Here is a 26,650-nt window from a genome sequence, read left to right on the forward strand (position 1 = left end):
ACACAAAGCATTGCATTCATAGTTTTTGATCTTGATTTTGATAGTAGGTTCCCACTCATCATGAAGTTTTCTAGGTATAGAGACTTCTAATTCGAGCTTCTCTTCAAGAGATTTCATCATAGCATCTACGATATGTGCGGTAAGGGCTTTGCTTTGGCTATAAGCATGTGGAGAGTTTGCAATGGATTGCATCAAGGCAATGCATTCAAACAAGGAGCAATGTGCGGTAAGGGCTTTGCTTTGGCTATAAGAATGTGGAGAGTTTGCAATGGATTGCATCAAGGAAATGCATTCAAACAAGGAGCAACTATCATAATTGAATTCCTTGAAATCCAAAGTGGGAGTTTCATTACTACCCAAAATTTTAATTTCTTCTACTCCACTCTCCACACCTTTATCATCAAGATAGGTGGACTCCGAATCATTGGGGCGTTTTTCAACCAAAGTGGATTCATATCCATCCCCTTCATCCAAAGGTTTGACACGCGAAAACAAAGATTCAAGAGGAGTCACACCAAGCACTTGAAGATCTTCGTGATTTGCATCACTAGAATGCACCCTTTTAAACCATTCATGCTTAGCGCGAATTTGGGTGGTTCTTTCTTTGCTCTCATTCATGGAGACACACATAGCTTTTAAAGTTTCATCCATGTTGACCTTGGTAGGAGCACATCTAGCTTTCAAAGCATCTATATCACAAGACATCCTATCAACGCACTTAGCCAAATCGTCTATTTTGAGTAGTTTTTCCTGTATGGACGCATTAAAAATCTTTTGAGAGTTGATGAACTCTTTAATATTACTCTCTAAATCAGAGGGTAATCTTTTGTGATTTCCATAAGTGTTTTTGTAGGAATTGCCATAATTGTTAGAGGAGTTACTAGGAAAAGGCCTAGGAACATAGTTTCCTCTAAAAGCATTGTTGTTGTGAAAATTGTTCCTACCAACAAAATTAATGCCAAACTAGCGTTGCTACTCTCAATCGAGAAAGATAGTGGCATGTCATTAGGATCTAAAGGAGCATTTCTACTAGCAACCAAATTCATCAACTCGTCCATCTTAGCACTAAGCGAGTTAATTTCTTCTATAGCACGTACCTTTTTGCTAGCAGGTGACCTTTCAGTGTGCCACTGCGAGTAGTTGGTCATGATATTCTCTAGGAGTTTTGCAGCGTCTCTTAACGTGATTTCCATGAACGTTCCACCTGAGGCGGAGTCCAAGATATTGCGAGAAGCAAAATTCAAGCTAGCGTAAAAGATTTGTATAATCATCCACAAACTCAAGCCATGAGCGGGACAATTTCTAATCATTAACTTCATCCTCTCCCAAGATTGTGCAACGTGTTCATGATCAAGTTTCTTGAAATTCATGATATCATTACGTAAGGAGATAATCTTAGCCGGCGAAAAAATACTTGGATATGTAAGCATCTTTGCACTTATCCCAAGAATCGATACTATTTTTAGGCAAAGAAGAAAACCAAGTTTTCGCACGATCTCGCAACGAGAAAGGAAAAAGCTTCAACTTAACAACATCATTATCCACATCTCTTTTCTTTTGCATATCGCAAAGCTCAATGAAGGTATTGAGATGGGATGCGGCATCTTCACTAGGAAGGCCCGAGAATTGCTCTTTCGTAACAAGATTCAGCAAAGTTGCGTTGATTTCATACGATTCCGCACTAGTGGCGGGAGCAATCGGAGTACTAATAAAATCATTATTATTGGTACTCGAGAAATCGCAAAATTTGGTGTTTTCAGCCATGACGACTTCCACAAACAAACAAGCACACACAAGCAAGCAAGAAAATCGGCAAAGGAAAACGACAAAGGGCAAAAGAAAACGGCAAAGGGAAACGGCAAAAAGGAAATGAAAACGGCAAAGGAGAAAGGCAAATGAAAACGGAAAATGTGAAGTGGGGGAGAGGAAAACGAGAGGCAACTGGCAAAAAGGTAAATGCAAGAGATGAGTTTGTGACACCTAGTTGGATAGATCTCCTCCCCGCGCCAGAAATCAGCACGTTGACGAGAGACTGTTCTTGACTTGATCCTCCCCGGCAACGGTGCCAGAAATCCTTCTGCTACTGCGACAACAGACCTTCCCTGGTACGGCGCCAGGAATCCTGCTGCTACGGCTACGCCTTTAGGGACTTCCTTGGCAAATATGCAAAGGATTTGCCCGCAGCCTTGGAGCCTTGCGTTGGTGTTCCCTTGAAGAGGAAAGGGTGATGTAGCACAACGGCGGTAAGTATTTCCCTCAGTTTTGAGAACCAAGGTATCGAACCAATGGAAGATCTCGTCAAGTCACAAGTACCTGCACAAACACAAAGAGCTTGCACCCAACGTTATGAAGGGCTTGTCAATCCCTTATAGATTGTTTGCAAAGTGAGAACTGAAAGCAACAAAGTAAACAAGCAAAGTAAAAGTGAAAGTGGAAACGATAGTTGCGAATAGACCCGGGGGCCGTAGTGTTCACTAGTGGCTTCTCTCATGAGAGCAAAAAGACGGTGGGTGAACGAATTACTGTCGAGCAATTGATAGAAGCGCGCAAAGTCATGACGTTATCCAAGCCAATGATTATATCTATAGGCATCACGTCCAAAACAAGTAGACCGATACTTTCTGCATCTACTACTATTACTCCACATGTCGACCGCTATCCATCATGCATCTAGTGTATTAAGTCCAAAAGAACAGAGTAACGCCTTAAGCAAGATGACATGATGTAGATGGAAAATCTCATATCTACGATAAAAGCCCATCTTGTTACCCTTGATGGCAACAACACGATGCGTGCCTTGCTGCCCCTTCTGTCATCGGGGAAGGTCACCACACGGTATGAACCCAAAACCAATGACTTCTCCCATTGCAAGAATCATAGATCTAGTTGGCCAAACAAAACCCAAGACTCGGAGAGACTTACAAGGATATCAAATCATGCATATAAGAAATCAGCAAAGACTCAAATATAATTCATAGATAATCTGATCACAAATCCACAATTCATCGGATCTCGACAAACACACCGCCAAAGAGGATTACATCGGATAGATCTCCATGAAGATCATGGAGAACTTTGTATTGAAGATCCAAGAGAGAGTAGAAGCCATCTAGCTACTAACTACGGACCCGTAGGTCTGAAGTAGACTACTCAGAGTCATTGGAGAGGCGATGATGTTGATGTAGAAGCCCTCCAACTCCAAAGTCCCCTCCGGCAGGTCACCGGGAAGGGTCTCCAGATGAGATCTCGCGGAAACGGAAGCTTGCGGTGGCGGAAAAGTGTTTTCGTGGATGCCCTGATTTTTTCTGGATTTTTAGGGAATTTATAGGCCAAAGACCTAGGGTAGGGGAGCGCCAGGGGGGCCACAAGCTTGGTTGCCGCGGCCTCCCCCCTGGCCGCGGCAACAGGGCTTGTGGGCTCCCTGTGGGCCCACTGCCTTGGCCCTCAAGCCTCCCGATCTTCTGTTCTGGAAAAATTTATTTCGGAGATTTTATTCCGTTTGGACTCCGTTCCAAAAATAGATCTGAAAAGAGTCAAAAACATAAAAAAAACAGGAACTGGCACTTGGCACTAGATTAATAAGTTAGTCCCAAAAAAGATATAAAAGGTAAACAAAACATCCAAAGTTGACAAGATAACAGCGTGAAACCATCAAAAATTATAGATACGTTTGAGACGTATCATCTGACACCGTGGATTTTTTTTATTTGTGTATATATGTCACAAGTATAGAATTATACATGTTACTTGTGTTGGTTCACTAGTGTAGAATCCGATTATATACTTAGTTTTCAATATATTTTGTGTAGAATGGCACAATCACCACCATGCCGAGTGTGCAAGTCAATGTGCGCAACTAGCCTTGCAACTGCCACGATGTTCGACATTTACTTCCAACCCTGTTTTGTCCCTGCAGCGGTAGTAAATTATGAACCTTCTAATAGTCTGTGCTTTTGTTTTTGTTGCTATTTCCACTAATGCATGCATTATGTATGTGTCTTTAGTTTTTCTTACATAGATCGTCCCTTGCAATATGAGATTGGATTTCAATGAGCTAATATCTGGAGATATTGTCATCTTCGATGCTCCTGGGGCCACTACACAATGGAAGTCAATAAGGGACGGAACATCACCCAGATTGGAGGAGATGAATGGGATCGTTTCATCGCCCATATGCATCTCACTGGGGGTGAATTGATTAGCTTCTCCTTCAGAAGAGAAACTCCAAGGCTTGTCGTTATCTATCTCAACTATGTGGAAGAAGATGATGGCCCACTTCATGAAGAGGTCTTTGCCCAAGGAATGACCAGGCTGAGCAAGGATGAAACTGACATGCTTTGAAAAAAACTTCTCCCACGTGATTCCTACATCGGGATGCCATTCGTGACCCGGCTGAGAGGGACGATGGTTACTTATTACCATAGTAATTTGATAATATATTAATGTGATGATATGCTTAGTGTAGAATTTGATGATATGCTTCGTGCATATATTGATGTGATGATATGCTTGTAGTGTAGTAATGTTACATGATCATCATTTTTGTATTCTTTTCCTGAAATTACCTAAGAGTCTATGTATGAGCTGTGGCATCGAGCCGGATGAAGACGGCATTGCTGGACTATGCCTTATCACAAGGGGCTACGTCAACACGTGTGCTTATGCAGTGCACACGGACGGGTGCACTATATTCAGTGTGACTGGGTGGAGCAACTTCCTCGCTCGCGAGAATCTCCGGGTTGGACATGTCGTCTTAGTCGCTATCAGGAACACCCCACACCATAACTTGAGTATGATGATCGTTATCGACCTACTTTAAGTATGTTAGTTTGCTCGTGCAAAATTAACTCCTTATTAACTATGCTCGTGTTTGTGAGGATTGTCGTTAATACTTACTTGTGAGATTGGCACTTATTATTAACTGGAATGCATTATTTTATTAGACTAGTTCCTCGTGTGTAATGTTAAATCGTAAATGTTATATGCTGGGAATATTTTTTTTTTGTTGTACAAAACGTTTCTGGCGTGCAATGTACATTCAAAGTCGCTAAATGAACGTTTATAGTGGTGGTGTTGCCTACGTGGCACGCTATCCGTATGTAGAATATTGCTGTTGTAGGACCCAACGCCATTAGTATTTTTTAACAATGATGCGATATTTGTAGCGTATGGCTACCACGCCAGCAAGACCTTTTTTGCCACGCCATAGCTAGACATGAACACATGTACCAAATTCTGTGATACAATAAGGGCATCATGTAAAATAGAAACACTTAATTCACGAAATAACATGTAGAAAAACTGTAGTAATTTTCTGGTATGTCGATACTTCAGACGTGAATCGGAGTAGGTTGTATCCTGCGTGTATGTAGTACCGTTGGTTATGAACCAATTCATGAAAATTAACAAAGCTTTATATATTTAATATTTAAAAACTATTCATCAAAATTCGTGAACCAGTTACTCGTACGTATTGGAAACTGAACCTAGATGGAAAGAATATATTTTTCCTTCGCCTGCCCGCTCTCGGAGCCGGGGCTGCCGAACTTAAGCAGAATGTGTCGACAAAAATGAGGTGATGAATGCAACAGCTAACTACCACACACACAGGGGAGAGAGAGAGAGAGAGATAACAGCTTTGAAGCACATCTACGTCAGGCATGATCGAGGTGACACACAAAGAGAGCGACAAGCAACGGAATCAAAACTCATCAAAGCGACAGGTAACAAAGCCTAAAGTCATCAACATCAGGGTGAAAGCAAGGGATAACAGCTTGAACCTTCACTAAGGTCCAAACAATCACTCATACCATCACTCATACCATCGTAAACTGCCTGACCGAAGAGCCAAACAATCACTCATACCATCGTAGTACAACACCATGTCTCCAATGCTGATATTGATCTTTCTCCTCTTGCCACATGCTAATGCCAAGGTGGATGTGCCTACTGAGGCTGCGCTGTACTGGGAGAAAAATCTCCCAAATACCAAGATGCCAGAAGCGATTCTTCCAAGTGGAAAACGAGAGTTAACGAGAGTTAACGATGCCAGAAGCGATTCTTCCAAGATGCCAGATGCCTACTGAGGGTTAACGAAGGTATGGCCACTCTGTAGCAAACTTGTACAGATGGAAAACGAGAGTGAAGTATGTTAACGATTCTCATGCTTCTGTCTTCCAGGGACTGGGCCACGCGCCCTCCATAAATCACAACCCTCCGTCAACTGCCTATTCTTTTATCGATCAAACTGCAAAAGTTCACCGCCAAGCGCGCCAGCTGCTGTGGCCGGTGTTTTCTTCCACGAAGCAGACATAACCGTCGGCAAAGTGATGACTGTTGCAATGCCGTCCTCACTGCCGGCACCATTCCTTCCTTCAAGTGTTGAAGAGAAAATATCTTTTCAAGATCTCAACAGCATGCTAGATAAATTTAACATCTCAAAGACCTCCCATGAGGCTGCCGAGATGAAGAACACAATTCTGAATTGTGCAGACCCGCCAATTCAGGGTGAGAACAAACATTGCGCAGCTTCCCTAGAAGCTGTTGTAGAGACCGCTATGAAGATGCTGCAAACTCGGCACGTATCGGTGGTGGCTTCGGCCCTCCCAAGTGTCGGGCTTTTGCATCAGGATTACATGGTCCGCGCCAGGCATCAACTCGGTAGTTCCCGCTTTGTGGCTTGCCACATAAAACCATTCCCGTTCGCACTGTACTTGTGTCATAGCACAAGTCACTCACAGGCATACGTGGTCCAGCTCCAGGGTAGCTCCCGTGACGACACCAAAATTGACATGGTGGCCATGTGCCACCGTGATACTAGGAACTGGAGCCCGTCACACCCAGCGTTCAAGGCTCTCGGTGAACACCCGGGAGGGTCGGCAATTTGTCATTTTCAGCCGTATGCTGATCTGCTGCTCATCGAGAAGATGATGGGCTAAGAAGAGCCGTATACGTATATGGCTATATATACATAAATAAGAAAATCTGCAATCGCGAGGACAAGATCGATCACGGCCACATCTACATTTCTCAGTACCATGAGAACAAGATAGATCTTTCCCTGCAAGCTACAACATGAGTTCGCCGTGCCACATCCTATCTTGGGTGATTCGAATCAGTTAGTTGTATGTATTTATGTTTCCATGCTGGGCTTGTATTTAATCCAGACAATTGGCCCTTTCCGGATAGGAATTTCCGTGTAATCGCCTATGATGGGCCTGTACTTGATCCAGACTAGTGGTGTATGCTGGATCGAAAGCTATATTTAATTTCCTATGTTGGGTTTGTACTTAATCCATACTAGTGGTCGTTGCTGGATCGGCAAATATGAAAGTGTTAAATGAAGTGTCATGATTTATGGTAAATCCTACGATGTTGCGACTCAGGTATGCTGGTGGCTAAAACCCAACTTCTACTCGGGATGAAGAGATGACACTTGAAAACCCACCAGTTAACCATTGGTTTGAACTATGTAGTTACTTTGGTACGACTTCCCAACTTACATGAAACCCCTTGTCTAAAGGGTTCCAACTCGCCCCCTCTGACAGGAGCTGACGTCCTTGTCGGCCTCAACACCGACGGATATGCGTAATCTATGGGGCCCTCAACTCTCCAACAAGACCCGCTTCATAGTCATCATTGCTGTCCTATGGAACATCTGGAAGAGAAGAAATGCCAAAGTCTTCCGAGGGGACCTACAACCTATTCACCTTACCGCTCGCTCTGCGGCAGATGACGTTATGCTCTGGTCAAGGAGGTGTTAGCATGAGCAACCCATGCTCACTTTGCGCGATTGGTGTAACATGTTGTTTCACTTGTCTGAGAGATTGTAACTCTTTGTAACCCTCTCTCTCGAACTCTCAACCCCCCCCCCCCCCCTCTTGTGTACATGTGGTTTTTCTCTTATTAATGAAAAGGTTCACGCCCGTCGTAAGCCCGCCGTAGCACCATAAAAAATAAAGGGTTCCAACGTCTCCATCGGTAGCAATGTCGTCCTCTTGTGGTTCAAGTAAATGTGTTGTGTGTTCGCATACATGATGATCCGTATATCGTCTTAAACAATAATCTATATCTATACTTATACTAATTAGGCATTCTCCACAAATTACCATGTTAATTAAAAAATAAGAGCCGTTTATTTGGAGGGACCGAATTATTACAGTGTGGATTAATCCATTTATTATCAATTATAGCAGCGCTTAATTTCGTGGGTCCATATTTGAATGGTTTCGATCTAATCTCATTGGTAAACAAAATTCTCAAAGAAACAAATCCCCACGTAATACCTTTAACCTAGCCGCCACCCTCGATTTATTTCTTTCCCATCATCCGTGGTGTCTAAGACAGGTTCCCATCTATGAAGAAAGTAGATGAATTTTCACGAGGCTAGCACACCCACCTGCAAACTATGAGCCATCGGCTACTAAATCAGTTCGTGATTTGCATTCTATGCGTGTTTGTTCCTGTTTAGTCGATCAACAGCAAGCTGGGTAGCACAATGTAGACATGACGTGTCTCCTTGTGGAAGTCATAAATACCTAACTACATCATGTACCTGCGATTCCTTCTAGCAAAATACACCGGCCAGATCGTATTGTCTTTGTACCACTGGAAAAAATAGGCAAGTTTGAGCATATTGCATCAAAACTATGTACTCCAAATTCGGCATGTACCACATATTCGTTGTACATCACTTTGGAAGACAATGTCCTGAGTGCGGCAATGCGTTGGGCACTAAGTACGCGCCTATATATCTCACATGTGATACAATGATTAACCCGTTTGTGGTTGATCATGGTGTTAAGACCCATGCATGACTAGCTATATGCTTAACAAAAAGGTGGTTTCATCACAGTAATGTAAAACCTGTGTCGTGGGTATAAGCCTGACAGTAGATGTGTAGAGTACGGATGGGCAGAGCCTTAGCTACGGCGAGGTTTTATGAGTTCAGACCCCTCTACGGTGGAGGTAATAGCCCTACGTCTCAGTGCTCAGGGAGCTTGTTGTCGAGTGAAAATATGGAATACAATGAGTTGCTAACCCCTCTGCCAGAGGGGGAGGGTGGCTTATAAAGAGTGCGCTACCGTCCACAATGGTTCCGGTACACGGGTGGAGTAGTGGCGATTGAATGCATACGTTACAGGTAACGTACGCCATAAATACTAATAAATGCACCTGGAAACGTACGACCGTTTCCCTCCAGGGAGGTTACGATGTACCGAGTGGTAGCCAGTCGGTTAGCTTGATATCCTCCGAATGCTAGTCTCTGACTGGACAACTGAGGACCTGTTACCGACTGGACGATGGGGAGTCCTTAATTCAGTCGGAGTTGACTAAGGGCCTTGTCCTTTGTGAGGGGTAGTCCTTGGGTAGGACCTACAGGGCAGGCCTATGACCCTACCCTAGGACTATAACCCCATAATTAGTCCCCGAATGGATTGGGGTTGGAACGACGAAGCGATGTTTGAAGTTTGGATCCGACTGGAGCGGGCTTGGCTTGGGCGTTGCTTGCCTCAATCCATTTTATCTCTTCTGACCAACGACCCGAGTGGAAGTACTCGCGAAACAGACTGTCGGAAGCCGAGTGCTTCTGCGGCATCTTTTGACGCGACCGGTCAACTGACAGCGGCGGATTTTCCGGGATCTCAAATTTCGGGTTCCGCGCGCTCAGCGGGGATGACGCCATCGCGCTCGAGTAGCGCCTGACGCCTCGATTCTCGCGCCTTCAACCTCTCCACTAATATCACCGCGGTGGGTCGGGGGATAAGGTTTCGGGCCCACCTGCCAGCGACCCAGTCGGAACCCTACTTAAATCTCGGCGGCGAGGGTTCTTCGTTACGCTCGCAGAATCTCTTGCCTTCGCCTGCTCCGTCTCTCTCGCCACCTCCAGCGCCTCTACACTCCTTCCTCCTCCTTCCTCCCGCGGGTTTGCAGTTTCCGCCATGACCAAGGGTCAGACCAGCAAGATGGAGGCGAGGAAGAAGAAGGGGAAGGCGGCGGCTCCTGCTCAGCGGCGGCAGCGGCCGCTGCCGGCGGGGTGGATTCAAGGCGACTTCCTCCCCTCCACGGTGACGGAGGGGGATCTGCTGCAGCTGGTTGAGCACGGGATGATCGTGCACAAGTCTTGGAGGTTGCCTGCGGAGAATGAGGTCGAGCCGGCGCCCCGGGAGGGGGAGCACGTCTTGCTGCTCAGCCACGTCTATCGAGGTTTCTCCTTGCCCCCGCATCCTTTCTTCAAGGGCATCATGAATCACTTCGGGGCACAACTTCACCACTTTCCCCGAATGCCATTCCTCATCTCTCTGCTTTTATAGTTCTGTGCGAGTGTTTCATTGGCTGTCCTTTCCATTGGGGGCTGTTCAAGCACATATTTTCTGCTAGATCCCAAACCATCAAACGACTCAGCCAGTCGGATGATAAAACACATCTTCTCCAGCTCTGCTGGGGCTTAGGTTTCCAGAAAAAGAGTCGGAGCAGTTATCCTGCCCTCCAGCTAAGTGAGTCCGTCAGGAACTGGCAGTCGACGTGGTTCTACTGCCAGGATATCGCCTGTCCGAATGCTTCGACAGGGCTGCCTCTCTTTATCTTAGATCAGCCCGCCCCACCTAAGCAGATCGCGCTCACGAGGGCGGAGAAGAACGACATCCAGCCTCTGGTCGGAGCACTCGTAGATGTCGTCAGGAGGAGGGTCACTGGCATAGACTTGCTGGAGGTCTTCCTCGGTCGGCGTATCCAACCCCTGCAGGCTCGCGACCACGCCATGTGGCATTATACGGGGCCCGAGGACTCCACTCGGACCAACGTCATGGGCGTGACTGAGGAGAAGGTGACCTCGTGGGTGCTCCAGATCACAGGCCCCTGCGAGAATCCCAAAGGATCTCGGCGAGTGAAGCCTTTCTGCGTGGATAATCCTCCTCCGAATCAGGTGAGTGGCACTTGTCGAGTGCTCCTAACTGTCTTAATCTTATCGTTTGCTTGAATCTCTGTGTGACGTCTGATGTCGCCGACTGAATTTTATGCAGGAGTGCACCAACTGGTTTTCTCCCATCTCGAACGGGAACCCAGCCGAGGAGGAGGAAGGCAGCCAGGAAGGCAGCGTGGAGAGTGCTGAGTATGTCTCCGACAGCGGGGAGTCGGAGGAAGAGACTAGCGAGGAAGAGGAGGAAGACGAAGAGCAGGACTCGCCGCCTCCGCAATCAGAGCATCGGACCAAGCGCCGACATGAGCCTGCCGTTCCCTCGGTCCCTCCAGCATCTTCAAGTGCTCCGCCCACTGCCCCGGTGGTCCCGAGTGCTCGGAGCACCAAGAGGTCCAGGGATGCTGCCGCTGAGCCTGCGGGTCAGTCTTCCAAGGCGGCCAAACCGAGTGGGTCCAAACCTCGGAAGGCTCTGCCGCGGATGAGGGTTGCTGTCCCCGTCACCTCCACGTAAGTGTATCGATCTTCTAATTTCTTTCGATATCCGAGTGAATTCCTGTTCATTGGTCGAATGGATTTCACTCGACAGAGTTGCTACTTCTGCCAACTCTCCGGCGCGCCAGGAGGATGACCCCATGGACACGGACAACGTCGTCTCGTCCCAGCCAGATGCGTTGTAGTGACTTCGAGTGTTTTATCCTATCGCGTCTCGAATTCTATCGCTGGTTCTGCCTCTTCCTTTTTCTGAGATCTCGCGCCGTTCGGTCTATCAGGGGCGATTTGCATGGACGAGGGTGATCAGGGGAGAGCTGAACAAGCTGCGGAGCCTGTTCTTGAGGCTGCTCCTTCTGTTGCTACTCTCGCTGCCGACGTGCTGCCGACTGAGGCGCTGCCGCCGACTGAACCGGTGCTGGTGGTTGAAGAGCCGACCGGAGCGGACCTTGGGATGCCTCAGGAACTTTTGACGATGCCAGGCTCGTCGAATGTCGAGTTCAACATCCAGCGTTTCCCGGAGGAGCAGGTGGGAGCGGCCAAGGGAGCCATGGTGCAGGCGGAGCTGATGGCTGGAGAAGCCAAGAGGGCCTACGACTCCGTCGCATCCTTGTATCAGCGGAGCTTGGAGCTGTGGGATGATATCCGAGTAAGTGGGCTAGTAAGTATTTACTTTTCTCTTGTAACCCACTGGGTGTTTTTGGATAGCATCTGTTGTTTGCAATGGGTTCACTCTGAGTGAACCCGGTGGGTGTAGTCCCCGAGACTTCTGTCGAGTGCTTGCACCGGCAGTTGTCTTTGCTTTGATCAGATCTGTAAATAATATGACCGACTGCAAGCAGTTGTGGCACTTGGAGTGCACTTACTATAAGAGTCCCCGAGAGTAATTTGTACTCAGGTCGGGTAGCATTGGCCTCATAGGCGTAGGTGGTAACATGCATCTCAATAGGGCGGGCCTGCTTCAGTTGCGTGCCAGTGGGGTCACTCTTAGTGAACCCATTGGGTGTAGTCCCCGAGACCGCTGTCGACTGCTTGCGTCGGCAGGGGTCTGAAGAACTTAGACTTTTATTGTTGAATTTTCTGATTGTCCCTTGGTGTTTGCTGGCAGAAAACTTGTGAAATGGGAACATCCTATGAGACTCTCAGGGCGGAGATGAATCAGTTAGCTGGTGAGCTTGATGCGGCGCTGCTTGCAATGGCTGGCATGAAGGATGCTCTGGCGGCACGAGAGAAGTCATTGGAGCAGGCTCGTAAAGCGAACAAGGCGTTGACTGAGGAAGTTGAAAATATGGGGAAACAAAGGACTGCTCTGATGGGACAAATGAACGTGCTGAACAAACGGTGCAGAGCACAGAAGAAATACGTCAGCGACTGGGCTCGGCAGATGATGACGTGTCTGGCTGGTAAGTCCTGCTTTTTCCGAGTGCTTGTGTTATGCGCGTCACACTCGGCACTTATTGTTTGCTTGTCCTGTTGTCGCAGATTTTTGCTTTGACGCTGAAGCTGAAGCAGCTGATGTGGAGCGGTTGATTCTCGAGAACGTTCCACTCGGCGATCCACGTGGGTATAGTCTCCAATCGGGATTTGCTCCGTGCGCACATCCGCGTGGGCAAAGTTGGTCCTTTCATCGGTCGACTGAGAGAATTCGTCGGCCGAATCGACAAGGAGCTTTGGCCAGAAGATGAGTCGCGGCAAGAGATGGAGAACCTGATGACTCGACTGGAGGAGATTCCGAACCAAGTGCAGTCGTGGAAGAAATCTGCAGCTCGTTGTGGTGCAGATGTTGCTCTGTCCCTGGTCCGAGTCCATTGCAAGGAGGTGCGCGAGGAGAAGCTGAAGACGTTGAAGGTCGCCAACACGAAGAAACTTTGATTCGAAGACTTCATGGAAACCTTCCTTGAAAGTGCCACCCGCATCGCCGACGGTATTGATCTGGACACGTTCGTAGAGCCCTCCAGTCCTGGTGTTAATCCAGATGATGCGTAAGAACACTTTTATCCTCGGTATGCCGAGTGTTGATCTGTAAGAAACTTTGGCCACTGCTGTTGGCCGTCACATTCTTGTTTCGGTGTGGGTAAGCTTGATCCACACCGAGCCACTATCTTTGGTTGAACTTTGAATCGAATCTTTTGCTCTTCTGTTGCAATTTTGACTCGAGTTTTTGTTTGGCGTTTCTTGGTGAAGTCAAAGGCAAACATTCGGAACATGTCAGTTGTCTTGACATCTGCATGAGCCTCATTGAGGGTCCGTGGAATTTTCGATTGGATTTGTATTATCACCGAGTTGTATTTCTGGATCGCAGCTAAGTCCCCGAGTGTGACGTTAAGTGCACGCTCGGAGAAAGTTAATACTGAGGCGATTCTGGATCGCAGCTAAGTCCCCGAGTGTGACGTTAAATGCACGCTCGGAGAAAGTTAATACTTAGTCGATTCTGGATCGCAGCTAAGTCCCCGAGTGTGATGTTAAGTGCACACTCGGAGAAGGTTAATACTTAGGCGATTCTGGATCGTAGCTAAGTCCCCGAGTGTGACGTTAAGTGCACACTCGGACAAAGTTAATACTTAGGCGATTCTGGATCGCAGCTAAGCCCCCGAGTGTGACGTGAAGTGCACACTCGGAGAATGGGAGCACCTAAAAAACTTAAGGATCCCACCTTCTTAAACATGGGTGAAGTACTCGATAAAATGTTCTCCATTAACAGGTGAAGCAAATAATTCATGAACAGCTGAATACAAGGGTCATTATGCAGAATAACTTACATGTAGCTAATTAATGTGTAAATAACATAGCAGTCTAACAACCTTCTGAAAAGAACCTACAGATACATCATACACATATGGCATTATAAATACTTTACTTATTTTAGACCCCACCGACATTCATATATTTCCCTGGCAATAGTAATATAAACTTAGATCCATGGAGAGAGGAATCATTTTCATGCCTATAGGAATTGAGCCTCAAGTCAGACCTGCATAATCAAACTTATTTTTACTGTGGTTAGTTATTTCACCACACTAAATTGTTTATGAAATTAAATATACCATACACACTTCACTAATGTACGAGGTAAAATTCCAGGGTTATTGTACATGACCTCCAGAGCAACATTAGGGAGAAAACTCTCTTCTCTCTCCCTTTAGTGGAATCGAATAAAAGCATAATAGTTATTAGTTGATAGTCTCATCGGCAATTCAAACTGAACATGATTGTGCCTAATTAGTCTAAATATTTTAGTCATGAAGAGGAGTTACTATTGTTGAATATATACAGAGGTGGTCACAATAACTGATTCTTTTTTTCCTTTGAGAAGGAAACTTTTTTATAATTGTAACCCTAATCCTAATGCCATACAACTGTTTTCTCACAAATAAAAAATAACTAATATTACCGTTTATACACCTACATAGCTTATACGTAAGCAAATCTACCATGCATCTATGTGGATATCAAGTTTATTTTGCACTCCATGCAATATCTAATTGCCAAAGTACATTGGGAACCATGGCGAGTAGTAATAACTTGTGAAATCTGAGAACTCATTCTCAATAGTATATGTTTAAAACTCCAGGCAAGTGAACAGAAATAACAACATGACTAATATTTGGCCAAATATTGTAAAATGAGGACACCAACTTATACTCGGAGAAGGAAAATCACCTACAATAGTCATTACCCTCTTATTGTTCTTATGTGTATTTGGCATGAACTGCTCTATATAACTAGAAACTGACCTTATTATTTTGTGCACATCAGTCTCTCGAATGTGGATGCGCATACAAATTAAAGCCTTCTCAAGTGTTTTCTTTTTCTCCACGTAACTCATGAATTAAGAGCAACAACATTCGTAATCAACACATTTTACTTGGGAATTCGGCATGCTTGCTGTCCTTGACATGTAATCATGATGCTTGATGACATTTTACTCATGACTGAACACCATTCTTTCCCTTGAAAATTCACGACGTCGAAGAAACATCAAGGAATTCATGGTGCATGCACATATTATCCCCACGTTAAAGTTGCTTTCCGCATAGAACATATAGCAGATGCCTCTTGAACAAGCCCTACAGGGAAGCAAGAAACACTAAAAGCTGCAAGGAAACCATAAATAGCAGTCCAACAACTATTAAGGAGGAGATAACCCTGATACATTCAAATAACACATATTGTAATTAGTCACCTGAAGTTGAGATTCTGTTCTGGACCTAGAAAGAGAAACATTTCTTTGAAGTGGTACTTGCTAGTTGTGTCTTTTTTTTATGTTGTATGGCGGGCAATGGTGGGAAAAAACTGGAAATCAAATCTGGGGTCGCAAGTGTGTTGTGTGATCTTATTGTGTGATCTTACTTACGGTAGAAACAATGCCTGCTAGGTCCTGGTAGGTTCCATTCCATATCACTTGTGAAACGCGAGCATACCCAGGGGTGTGCCACTAGCTACTTCAGATAGGGCGATACCTTCGCCATACTGATGTGTGGCTACGCACTGGTCCAGATGCTATTAGCACTGCACACCACTGATTGTAATGAGTCCTTTTAATTAATGAAAGGTCCCATTCGCAAAAAATAATGGAAGGAAGTGTCGGCGCAAAAAGTGTACGCTTGGGAAGATGAAACAACGACCTCTAGGCGGAAGCACCATGGAGAGATTAGGGAATGATATTTGAAATAGATGAAGGGGTGGCTGTGGTAAATATCATCGCTTCTCATTTTTCCTTGTTTGCAAATTCTTTTCCTTTTGAGGAATCACAGCCTATACATGAATCCCTAAGGCTTTGCGTGCCTTTTTCTAACCTTTTGTGACTTGTGTTTTTTCCATTTTTTTAGAGATTCCAGCCTGTAGAGAGATCCATAAGGCTCTGCGTGTTTGCTTTTTCTAGTTCGATTCCTTTAATTTCGAGAAATCACAGCCTATAGATGAGTCCCGTTAGGAACAAATATTGAGGTGGGACAAAGGGCAATGACTTCCTAAGATACTTCATCCAACGATTGTAGGTAACTAATAGAAATATCTAATGGACATTTTTGATTGTTTTTCTGGGATCAACGTGCAGCCTGCAATTGTGCTTCCATCTATTAAACATGAGATATAACATGGATTAAATAAAATTTCCAAGGCTCCTATCCAAAATTATGCTAAGTAATACATCTATATATGCCCGCCAACTGTCTAAAATATTCTTTTTTCCCGCGATTTAGGGTAGAAGAATTTACATTTAATATTTATTATCAAATGTGTCGGTCCTTTCATGTTGATATATCTTGATTCATATCATTATAATAAAACCGTTTAAGGCGGTACTTCATGCCGTTGAGGGGGAAGTGTTAACCCTAGTTGTTTAGTTTTATGTCCTGTTGTCTCCTGATTCACAAAAAAGAACACGCAATTTTGCATAGTCTCTTCATGTCGAGGGAACAAGGAATGCATGCATGTGTACCTTCTGTGTATTTTAATAAGTGTTGTACTCTAGGCCGGGACAAATGCCAGTCCAACTGTGGAGGTTCCGACTATCAATATCTTGGCCATTGATTTCCAGTTTGGAGTCTCCAAGGAAGAAAGCATGGTGCTATCATTTCTAACATGTTTTCCAAGAATTCAGATATTGCATGTAAAGGTATATGTGGCATCCATGTTCTTCCACTTTTCCTTATTTTGAATCATTTGCAACTATATGGCCCAGCTAACACTTTTCTATGTAGAATGGTGAATCTCTATTCAAAACCACTGTTGACAGTGATGGCACATTATGGAAGAAGAAAATAGATCTCATCAAATGTGTGAGATCAACTATTAAGAAACTCGTATTCTATGGTTTCTGTGGGGGTGATAGCGAACTTTCATTCTTGAAGTCCATTTTGAGAACCACGAACATGCTAAGGGACATTTACATTGTCTTCTCGGATGATATATTTTCTACTGCCATGGAAACTGAGATGGATGAAAAATTGGAAGGGGCTGCCGCTTCCGTTGAATCTGCTAATGCGAATGTGCAAATCTTCAGGGTGCCTAAACACAACATGTGGAACTACAAGACAGCATCTGATCTCTTACTTAGTGACCCTTTTGATTGCCTAACGTGAACATGCATGCCTTGCACTTCTTCCTACTAGATATTCTGCAAAGAGCTATTGAACTGACAGTCAAGTCCCCTGAAGGCAATAGAGCTTCTTTGTGTTGTTAGGTTGCCATCAGCTCTCCAAGTTCAAGTACCCTGGCTTATCAGCCATCTGGCTGATTTCTTGAATAAACATGTGTACCTTAAATGATGCCTACACTGTATACCCATTTTCCTTTGCCAAATGTTATCTGTGACAGTTCATGATAAATTATTCACATGATACTGGATTCCGTGGATGTTGATGTGTCTAAACAACAGAGTTACTATTTATTTTATGAGATGTTTTCATGTGGCTAGCTTCAACTCTGTGAGCGTTCTACATGTATGAAAGAATCACCTACTAGTTACTCAAACAACATATTGGTTATGCGTCTCAGAAATCAATTGGTTCTAACTTGAGTATAATATAGATCATGGTGGCGTGATTCTTGCATAATATTTCTAATATACCTTAACAGCTTCGTTCAGGCTTACGTAAGATATAGCCAACGCATGATAAGTTATATTATTAGACTGATTATATATTTTTATATCAGGTTTTTCAAGTGCTTTACTGAATAGTCCTAACATTAAATATACAACTTTAAATTTCATGGGTTCTACATCTAAGTGCATATAAATTTCCTCGGTTAGTAGTCGTTACGTCTCAACTTGCACACATGGTAGAATTTCCTGTGCTATATGTTTCCTTTTACATGAGGATTTGATTGTTGCCCTTGCTTCACTACTGCACAATGCTATGGTTGAGCACTTAATCACTAATGTAGGTCAGCTAGTGTGTAACACTATGAGTAGGTTTACTTTTTTAATTTGTCCAAGAAGGCACTGCAGTACCTTGTAAATGTACAACTATTTATTCGGACCAGAAACCCCAACAAGGCTAGTTTTGCCGAACCTGGGTCCTTCCCAAAGAGCGACATGGGCGAACACTAGGGCTGTTGCCAACCCACCCGCCACCACCTTTTCTTGGTTTCCTCGCCGAGCGGGCAGAGCCCACCAGAGGTGGTGGTTTAGGGGGTGGGGGTGTTCTCATGGATGATGCTGACTTCAAGGCTCTGAACAACATGCCACACATGATACATCACATGCTTAGGGGCAGGGGCCATCGCATTATCGACAAGTTGCACAATGGCAGGTGCTAGAGGTGTGGTAATCTCCATCCTAATGGTATCAACTTGGATCTTGCATAATGCATATGGTTCCCTATATGCCAGGCGTGTAGCATGTCCTCCTGCCCGCGGTGGTACTAGGACACATGTAGGATTTGGAGGTTGATAGCCTGTTTGATGTGTGTGTGGTCGTGTGGACGAAGGATAAGGAACCATCGGGCTGGATCACATGAAAGCTGTGGCGGGTCTCTGCTAATCGTCACTATGTAGTGTGATTGGTAGCACTGAGGCAACCAAGGCATGTATATTTTTCAACTCTGATGATGCGGTGGTTTGGTGGGGAGGCGGCTCATTGTGGTGATGAAGTATCAGAAACCCAAGGTGAAACCCTTGCTCTGCTTCAGTCGAGGCTGATAATGATGGTACTTGTGTGGACCGCGATCATCTCGGTGGCTTAATGTCAGCTGATGTACGACTGGAGTACAAAAGAATCTATGGTTTCTGAGTCGTTTTGGTACAGTTTCATTGCGGTGGTTTGGTATCGTGTTCCTTCCTAACAACATCCTCTTGGAGTTTGTTCGATCAACAAAACATTGTCTTCTTGTGGCGTGGATGTAGTTTGGAGGCCTTGAATCCATCGGCATGGTGACTTGTGTTTGGAAAAGATGGCGGTAGTGAACCGAGCTGGTTCACGGTTGAGTTTTTTAGCGACATACATCCGGTGCGTGTTTAGGTTCCCATGCCTCACTGTATTGTCGTGGAGTTGGAGTTCCTAGGGAGGATCCTCAGCTGTGATAATGACATGAAATAAAATCATGATTGCTGGGTTCTGCTTTGTGCCACCTCAGAGTATATCTCCTATGTACATTGCTCATCACAAGAGTCATGGATGTTTGGTCGCCGATGTGAGTGGTCTACTATTCGCATGGAGTGGCATGTGTGTATGGTTTTGGTATCCGCTGAGGTGATGGAATTGTTGGTGTTCACCAAAGTTTAGTTGGACATGCTGGGTTGAGGAAGAGTGATGACAATGACATTGATGGCAACCTCGACATTGCATTTCTTCTTGATGACATGTAATGGGCTTTGCGTGGGTAGGCATGTTAGCGATTGTTGCCATGTGGAGTTTCCATGCTAAGTTGTAGGTGTTTGAAAATAATCAATTGGTTTCCTACCAAATAATTGGGCGATTGTGTTTGATCCGAGGCAAAGATATTGCGTCTCCCTTTCTTGGAAAAGAGGTAATTATTAGGGTAGTTGGACTATATCGGTGACAACTTATAATATATAAAGTGTGGATTTACACTATAGCTTTCAACATTTTTTTAACCTTGTAATTTTTTTTTCATATTGCATATAATAGAGATCTTGGGATGATTGGTTAGTTGTTATATTAGCACTCATACCAAATGCTATATCCCAAATAGTTAAAATTAGTATCCAAATATATTTTCCCTACCCGTTTATGATTAAAAACCACAAAACTGAGGCTCGTTATCCCACATGGTTTCGCTGCCAACTTCAATCGATGTTTATAGGGAATCACCATTAGTTGTGTGCAACTAAAGAGCCACATCATTGTTGTTTACACAAAGTGCAAGTAACATGTAAAATGAACCCACACCACCAATAACCTACTACTAGTAGCATGGCTAGATAGGCATATGACACAAGTGTGTGGGATCTACTAGCCTAACCATGCATAAATTATTAGTGGTGTGGACCCTAAGGGCACACCACTAGTATTGCCACTAGTACTCTACCAACTCTAAACTTTCACGCCACTATTAACAAGTCAATTATTAGTGGTGTGTTTTTCACTTCAACACCACTAGTGAGTTAGATACAATTGTGTGTTAGTTGGACCACACTCCACTAGTTGAGCGCACCAAAATTCAGCTTTGGGCAGCCTCCTTCTTCCTCATGTCTCCCTTCTCTCCTCTCTTCCTTCACCTCTTTCTTCTTTCTCCTTTCACCCTACTCTTTCTATTCTCCTTCTTTCTCATTAGCTTTTCTTATTCCTCTCTTCTCTCCCCTTCACTATATATCTAGATCTCCCTTGCTCTTCTCTTCTTACACAAAACCCCTTCACTTTAAAATGTCCTCAGGCACCCATTGATGGACCTGTGTTTGATGTCTGTCACAACAGAGAATGCTCACCTCGAAGACGTGCTCACCGCCAGCAGGAGCTAAATGAACCGAAAGGCAGCCTAGCGTAAACATAACTTGGATGAAAACACCTACAAAAACATCTGATTTATTAAGCCAAGCAACCGACCCTCCATCTCAAGGTAGCTCAAGACGGCCGAGTGAAACAACCTGGCACAAAGCAAGAGATATTGTGAGTGCGAGTACCCATATGACGATAGTGAAGCAATCCGGCAGGAGCGAGCAGGAGCAGTGCCTAGCTAGCGCCAAGGAGGCAACCCCGTAGGGTCGATTGCATTTACTTAGTGAAATGCGCTTGAAGATTAGGAATATTAGAAAATATGCCATTAATAAAGAGGCTTGGTATCATTATGTTGTTGGGTCAATTGTTACCTTAGTTGCGATTTTGATCGCATTTGTTGTTGCATTTAAATGTTATACATAGTTGTATGTTGTTTTATGAGAGAACTTTATGTATTTATTTTTTGCAATAATAACATTTGTTCACTACTGTTCTTTGGCTTTAATATGATGATGAACTTGTATTGTGCATCACAAAATTTCAACAATTTCTGACTTCATTTGGTATATTTCGTGCATTTACTTATTTATTTTGAGCTAGTTGACCTTGAAATTGAAAAGCACTACAAATGAACTCTGAAAATGTTGAAAGTTGGCATGCTATCATCATTTCACCCACATAGCATGTGTTAAAAAGTTGAGCAGGCTACGACAAAAACTGGATGCACTTCGTGTACAAAACGGACAATCTCTCTCGAAGTATGAGGGTTTCGAACGAGAACTCATCTCTTACAAAGGGATTTCATTTTTTTGAACTTATTTGAACTTCATACTTTTTGTGTGTTCAAAATGCACCATTCAAAGGCACATCACAAAATTTCAACAATTTTTGACTTCATTGGGTATATTTCGTGCATTTACTTATTTTTTTGAGCTAGTTGACCCTGAAATTGAAAAGCACTACAAATGAACTCTGAAAATGTTGAAAGTTGGCATGCTATCATCATTTCACCCACATAGCATGTGTTAAAAAGTTGAGAGGGCTACGACAAAAACTGGATGCACTTCGTGTACAAAACGGACAATCTCTCTCGAAGTATCAGGGTTTCGAACGAGAACTCATCTCTTACAATGGGATTTCATTTTTTTGAACTTATTTGAACATCATTCTTTTTGTGTGTTCAAAATGCACCATTCAAAGGCACATCACAAAATTTCAACAATTTCTGACTTCATTTGGTATATTTCGTGCATTTACTTATTTTTTTTGAGCTAGTTGACCCTGAAATTGAAAAGCACTACAAATTAACTCTGAAAATGTTGAAAGTTGTCATGCTATCATCATTTCACCCACATAGCATGTGTTAAAAAGTTGAGAGGGCTACAACAAAAACTGGATGCACTTCGTGTACAAAACGGACAATCTCTCTCGAAGTATGAGGGTTTCGAACGAGAACTCATGTCTTACATCGATACTATGAAAATGAAAAGTGTTTGAAATTTAGTACATTCCATACATGCATTACATAAAAGGTTTAGTACATTATTACATTATTGCACCAATATTCCTATCTATTATTTCTGTTTTCTTCTAGGTCGTAGCCATGGAGAATCTTCATCATTCAGTAGGATGCTTGGGTCAGTTTTCACTTTGAAGGGCGGAATTTCATGAAACTTATTATAATCTTCTGACATGTCTGTCTTGCCATCTACTCCCACGATGTTTCTTTTCCCTGAAAGAACTATGTGGCGTTTTGGCTCATCGGACGATATCTTCTTTTGCTGATTTCTTTTTCTCGTTTTTGTAGACATGTCCTTCACATAGAAAACCTGAGCGACATCATTGGCTAGGACAAATGGTTCGTCCATGTACGCAAGATTGTTGAGATCCACTGTTGTCATGCCGTACTTTTGGTCTACAACTACCCCGCCTCCTATCAGCTTCATCCATTTGCACCGAAACAAAGGGATCTTAAAAGTAGGTCCATAGTCAAGTTCCCATATCTCCTCTATGTACCCGTAATATGTTTCCAAACAGTGGCCATTCTCGTCTGTTGCATCAAAGCGGACACCACTATTTTGGTTGGTTCTCTTTTTATCTTGGGCAACCGTGTAAAATGTATTCCCATTTATCTCATACCCTTGGAAAGTACATATAGTCGAAGATGGTGTCCTGGCCAAACAGTACAGCTCATTTCCAACGGTGTCGTCGTTCATGAGATGTGTCTGCAACCAACTGCCGAAAGTCTTCTTGTGTTCCCCTTTAATCCAAGAGTCAGCCTTCCCCGGGTTTTCGGAGCGTAGAATATTCTTGTGTCTCACGATATACGGAGCCACCATGCTGGAATTGTGTAGAACTGTGTAGTGTGCTTGAGAGAAAGAATGCCCGTCCATACATACTTTTGCTTTCCTTTCTAGTGTGCCTTTTCCTGGCAGCCTACCCTCATACCGAGATTCAGGAACACCAATCGGCTTAAGGTCAGGAAGAAAGTCCACACAAAACTCAATGACCTCCTCTGTTCCATAGCCCTTGGAGATGCTTCCTTCTGGCCTAGCATGGTTACGAACATATTTCTTTAAGACTCCCATGAACCTCTCGAAGGGGAACATATTGTGTAGAAACACAGGACCGAGAATTCTAATCTCTTCGACTAGGTGAACTAGGAGGTGTGCCATTATATTGAAGAAGGATGGCGGGAACAACAACTCAAAGCTGACCAGACATTGGACCACATCAATCTGTAACCCTGATAGACTTTCTCGATCGATTACCTTCTGAGAAATTGCATTGAGGAATGCACATACCTTCACAATTGCCAGGCGAACATTTTCCGGTAGAATTCCCCTCAATGCAACCGGAAGCAATTGCGTCATAAGCACGTGGAAGTAATGAGACTTTAGGTTTTGGAATTTTTTGTCTTTCATATTTACGATTCCCTTTATATTCGACGAGAAGCCAGTCGGGACCTTGATACTGAAAAGGACTTCAAAGAAGATTTCCTTCTCTTCCTTAGTAAGAGCGTAGCTGACACGCCCTTGAAACTGCCCTGGATGCATGCCATCTCTTCCTTTATGACGTTCCTGGTCCTCCCGTGCTTCCGGTGTATCTTTTGAATTCCCATACAAGCCCAGGAAGCCTAGAATATTCACGCAGAGATTCTTCATCAGGTGCATCACGTCGATTGCCGAGCGGACCTCATGGACTTCCCAGTAGGGTAGCTCCCAAAATATAGATTTCTTCTTCCACATGGGTACGCGCTTATCAGGGTCGTTAGGAACAGGTTGGCTGCTAGGACCCTTTCCAAAGATTACTTTTAAATCTTTGACCATATCAAATACTTCAGCACCAGTACGGATGACAGGCTTCCCCCGGGGTTCTGCCTTGCCATTGAAATGCTTGCCTTTTTTCTTTAAGGGATGCTTGGGTGGAAGAAAACGACGATTGTACGGGTACACATTCTTCCTACATTTGTCCAGATATATACTTTCTGTCTTATCCAAACAGTGTGTGCATGCATTGTATCCCTTGTTTGAATGTACTGAAATGTTACTAAGAGCAGACCAATCATTGATGGTTACGAAAAGAAACGCTCGAAGGTCAAATTCCTCTTGTTTGTGCTCGTCCCACACACGTACACCTGGTTTGGCCCACAACTGTAAAAGTTCATCAACTAATGGCCTTAGGTACACATCAATATCGTTGCCGGGTTGCTTTGGACCTTGGATAAGCACTGTCATCATAATGAACTTCCGCTTCATGCACAACCAAGTAGGAAGGTTGTAGATACATAGAGTAACGGGCCAGGTGCTGTGACTGCAACTCTGCTCCCCAAAAGGATTCATGCCATCTGTACTTAGACCTAACCATAAGTTCCTTGCGTCAGCTGCAAATCTCGGGAACTCTCTCTCGATTTTTCTCCACTGCCGACCATCAGCGGTGTGCCTCAACTTATCGTCTTTCATACGATCTTCCATGTGCCATCGCAACAACTTCGCATGATCTTTATTTCTGAACAGACGTTTCAACCGTGGTATTATAGGAGCATACCACATCACCTTGGCAGGAACCCTCTTCCTGGGTGGCTCGCCCTCAATATCACCAGGGTCATCTTTTCTGATCTTATACCGCAATGCAGTGCATACCGGGCATTTATCCATATTCTCGTACTTCTCACCACGGTAGAGGATGCAATCATTAGGGCATGCATGTATCTTCTGCACGTCTAATCCTAGAGGGCAGACAAGCTTCTTTGCTTCGTACGTGCTGGCGGGCAATTCGTTCTTTCTTGGAAGCATCTTCTTCATCAGTACCAGCAACTTTTCGAATGACAAGTCAGTCACACCGGTCTCTGCCTTCCACTTCAGCAATTCTAGTGTGCTACCTAGCTTCTTCTGGACATCTTTGCAAGTTGGGTACAACAATTTGTTGTGGTCCTGTAACATCTGCTCGAACTGCAGCCTCTCCTTTTCTGTGTCGCAACCTCGCCGTGCGTCAGAAATGACCCGACCAAGATCATCAGCGGGCTCATCTGGTTCCCGTTCTTCATCCTGGTCTTCTTCTTCATTGTCTTCCATTGCAGTATCAGCATACTCAGGGAACATAGATCGGTAGTTGTCATCATCGTTCTCTTCTTCTTCGTCATCGTCTTCCATCATAACCCCTCTTTCTCCGTGCTTGGTCCAAACATTATAGCCCGACATAAAACCAGATCGAAGCAGGTGGCTCTGAATGACTCTTGAGGAAGTGTAATCCTTCTCATTCTGACATTCAACACATGGACAAAACATATAGCCACCACCATGCTTGTTCGCATCGGCTGCATCTCGAAAAGAATGCACACCTTCTCTGTAAGCGGTTGTGCGTCGATCACCATACATCCATGGATGGCTCATCTGTGTTATACGACAGTATATCAAATACAATCACGATCCTAAAAATTAGTACCGCACGGTCTAAACGAGGAAATATAGTTGCTAACCATTTAGAAAAAGTAGAAATAAAGAGGAAGAGGTTTAAGCGTGGCTCAGGCATCTCATATCGTAGTTGTGTTCGGTGAACTAAAGCGGCATCGCTCTAACATACATTTCAACAAACACCTCTAGTGCATCAAAAAAAGTGGAGAGCTAGCACACACCCACAATCCTCCATCCAAGAAAAATGCAAGGAAGAGGGGAGAGGGGGGTTGTGCTATATATAGGCAGAGGACTTTAGTCCCGGTTTGAGACACAAACCGGGACTAAAGGTGGCGCACATGCGGGCTGCCCACCGCGTAGCCCTTTAGTCCCGGTTTGGGACATGAACCGGGACTAAAGGCTCCTTACAGGCCGGGACTAAAGCCTCGAGGGAGGCATTGAGAATTTGGGCGACGTGGCCGGGCCTTTAGTCCCGGCCTAAAGGCAGGCCGGGACTAAAGGGTCCCGGCCAAAGGCCCGTTTTCCACTAGTGTACAGCCTAGTCCACCTCCCTTGCTGCTGATCGGGACAACCAGCTTCGGGTCTTCTGGCCGATCGACCGTAGCAGACCGGACGGCTGCTCGTCCGTTTCGCGGTCCAAAATCTGGAATCTCCATAGCCACAGCCGGGAGTGTACCTTTTCCCCTCGCTTTGCCATCCTCTGACACGGCGTGATTCTCATCAGGTCCGAACGGCATAGCTCATCGTATGCTATGGTTTTCCGGCACCATCACAGGTGTGTAGTGTACTTATGACACCATGTCTTTGTGTGTTACTGGACAACATGACAAGGCTGGTGCGCACGTGCCTACTTTTGCATCAGCATACTTTGATTCGTGGTCTTCACGCGCCACGTACGCCAAAGTGACATTCGTGTCCATAGCGTCGACA

At 44.5% G+C, this 26,650-nt stretch overlaps 1 protein-coding gene and 1 pseudogene across 1 annotated transcript; both read left to right on the top strand.

Annotated features, from left to right (window-relative positions):
• Positions 1-4,104: 4,104 nt before the first annotated feature.
• On the top strand, positions 4,105-4,819 carry LOC123442583 (annotated as a pseudogene).
• Positions 4,820-5,859: 1,040 nt separating this feature from the next.
• On the top strand, positions 5,860-7,369 carry LOC123441073 (protein RAFTIN 1A-like). The gene is made up of 3 exons (XM_045117595.1): positions 5,860-6,015; positions 6,069-6,098; positions 6,181-7,369. Exons 1-3 carry the CDS (start codon positions 5,883-5,885, stop codon positions 6,936-6,938), a joined length of 921 nt encoding a protein of 306 aa, XP_044973530.1. The 5' UTR covers positions 5,860-5,882; the 3' UTR covers positions 6,939-7,369.
• Positions 7,370-26,650: the final 19,281 nt, after the last annotated feature.

This window comes from Hordeum vulgare, chromosome 3H (assembly GCF_904849725.1).
Source record: "Hordeum vulgare subsp. vulgare chromosome 3H, MorexV3_pseudomolecules_assembly, whole genome shotgun sequence".
NCBI classification, from domain to species: Eukaryota; Viridiplantae; Streptophyta; class Magnoliopsida; order Poales; family Poaceae; genus Hordeum; species Hordeum vulgare.

Excerpts from the sequence above, each read along its gene's own strand:
- LOC123441073 (XM_045117595.1), top strand. The coding sequence starts at position 5,883 with ATGTCTCCAATGCTGATATTGATCTTTCTCCTCTTGCCACATGCTAAT. Across the intron at positions 6,016-6,068 it reads GCCAGAAGCGATTCTTCCAA|ATGCCAGATGCCTACTGAGG; the intron begins GTGGAAAACGAG and ends GATTCTTCCAAG. Across the intron at positions 6,099-6,180 it reads CCTACTGAGGGTTAACGAAG|GGACTGGGCCACGCGCCCTC; the intron begins GTATGGCCACTC and ends TCTGTCTTCCAG.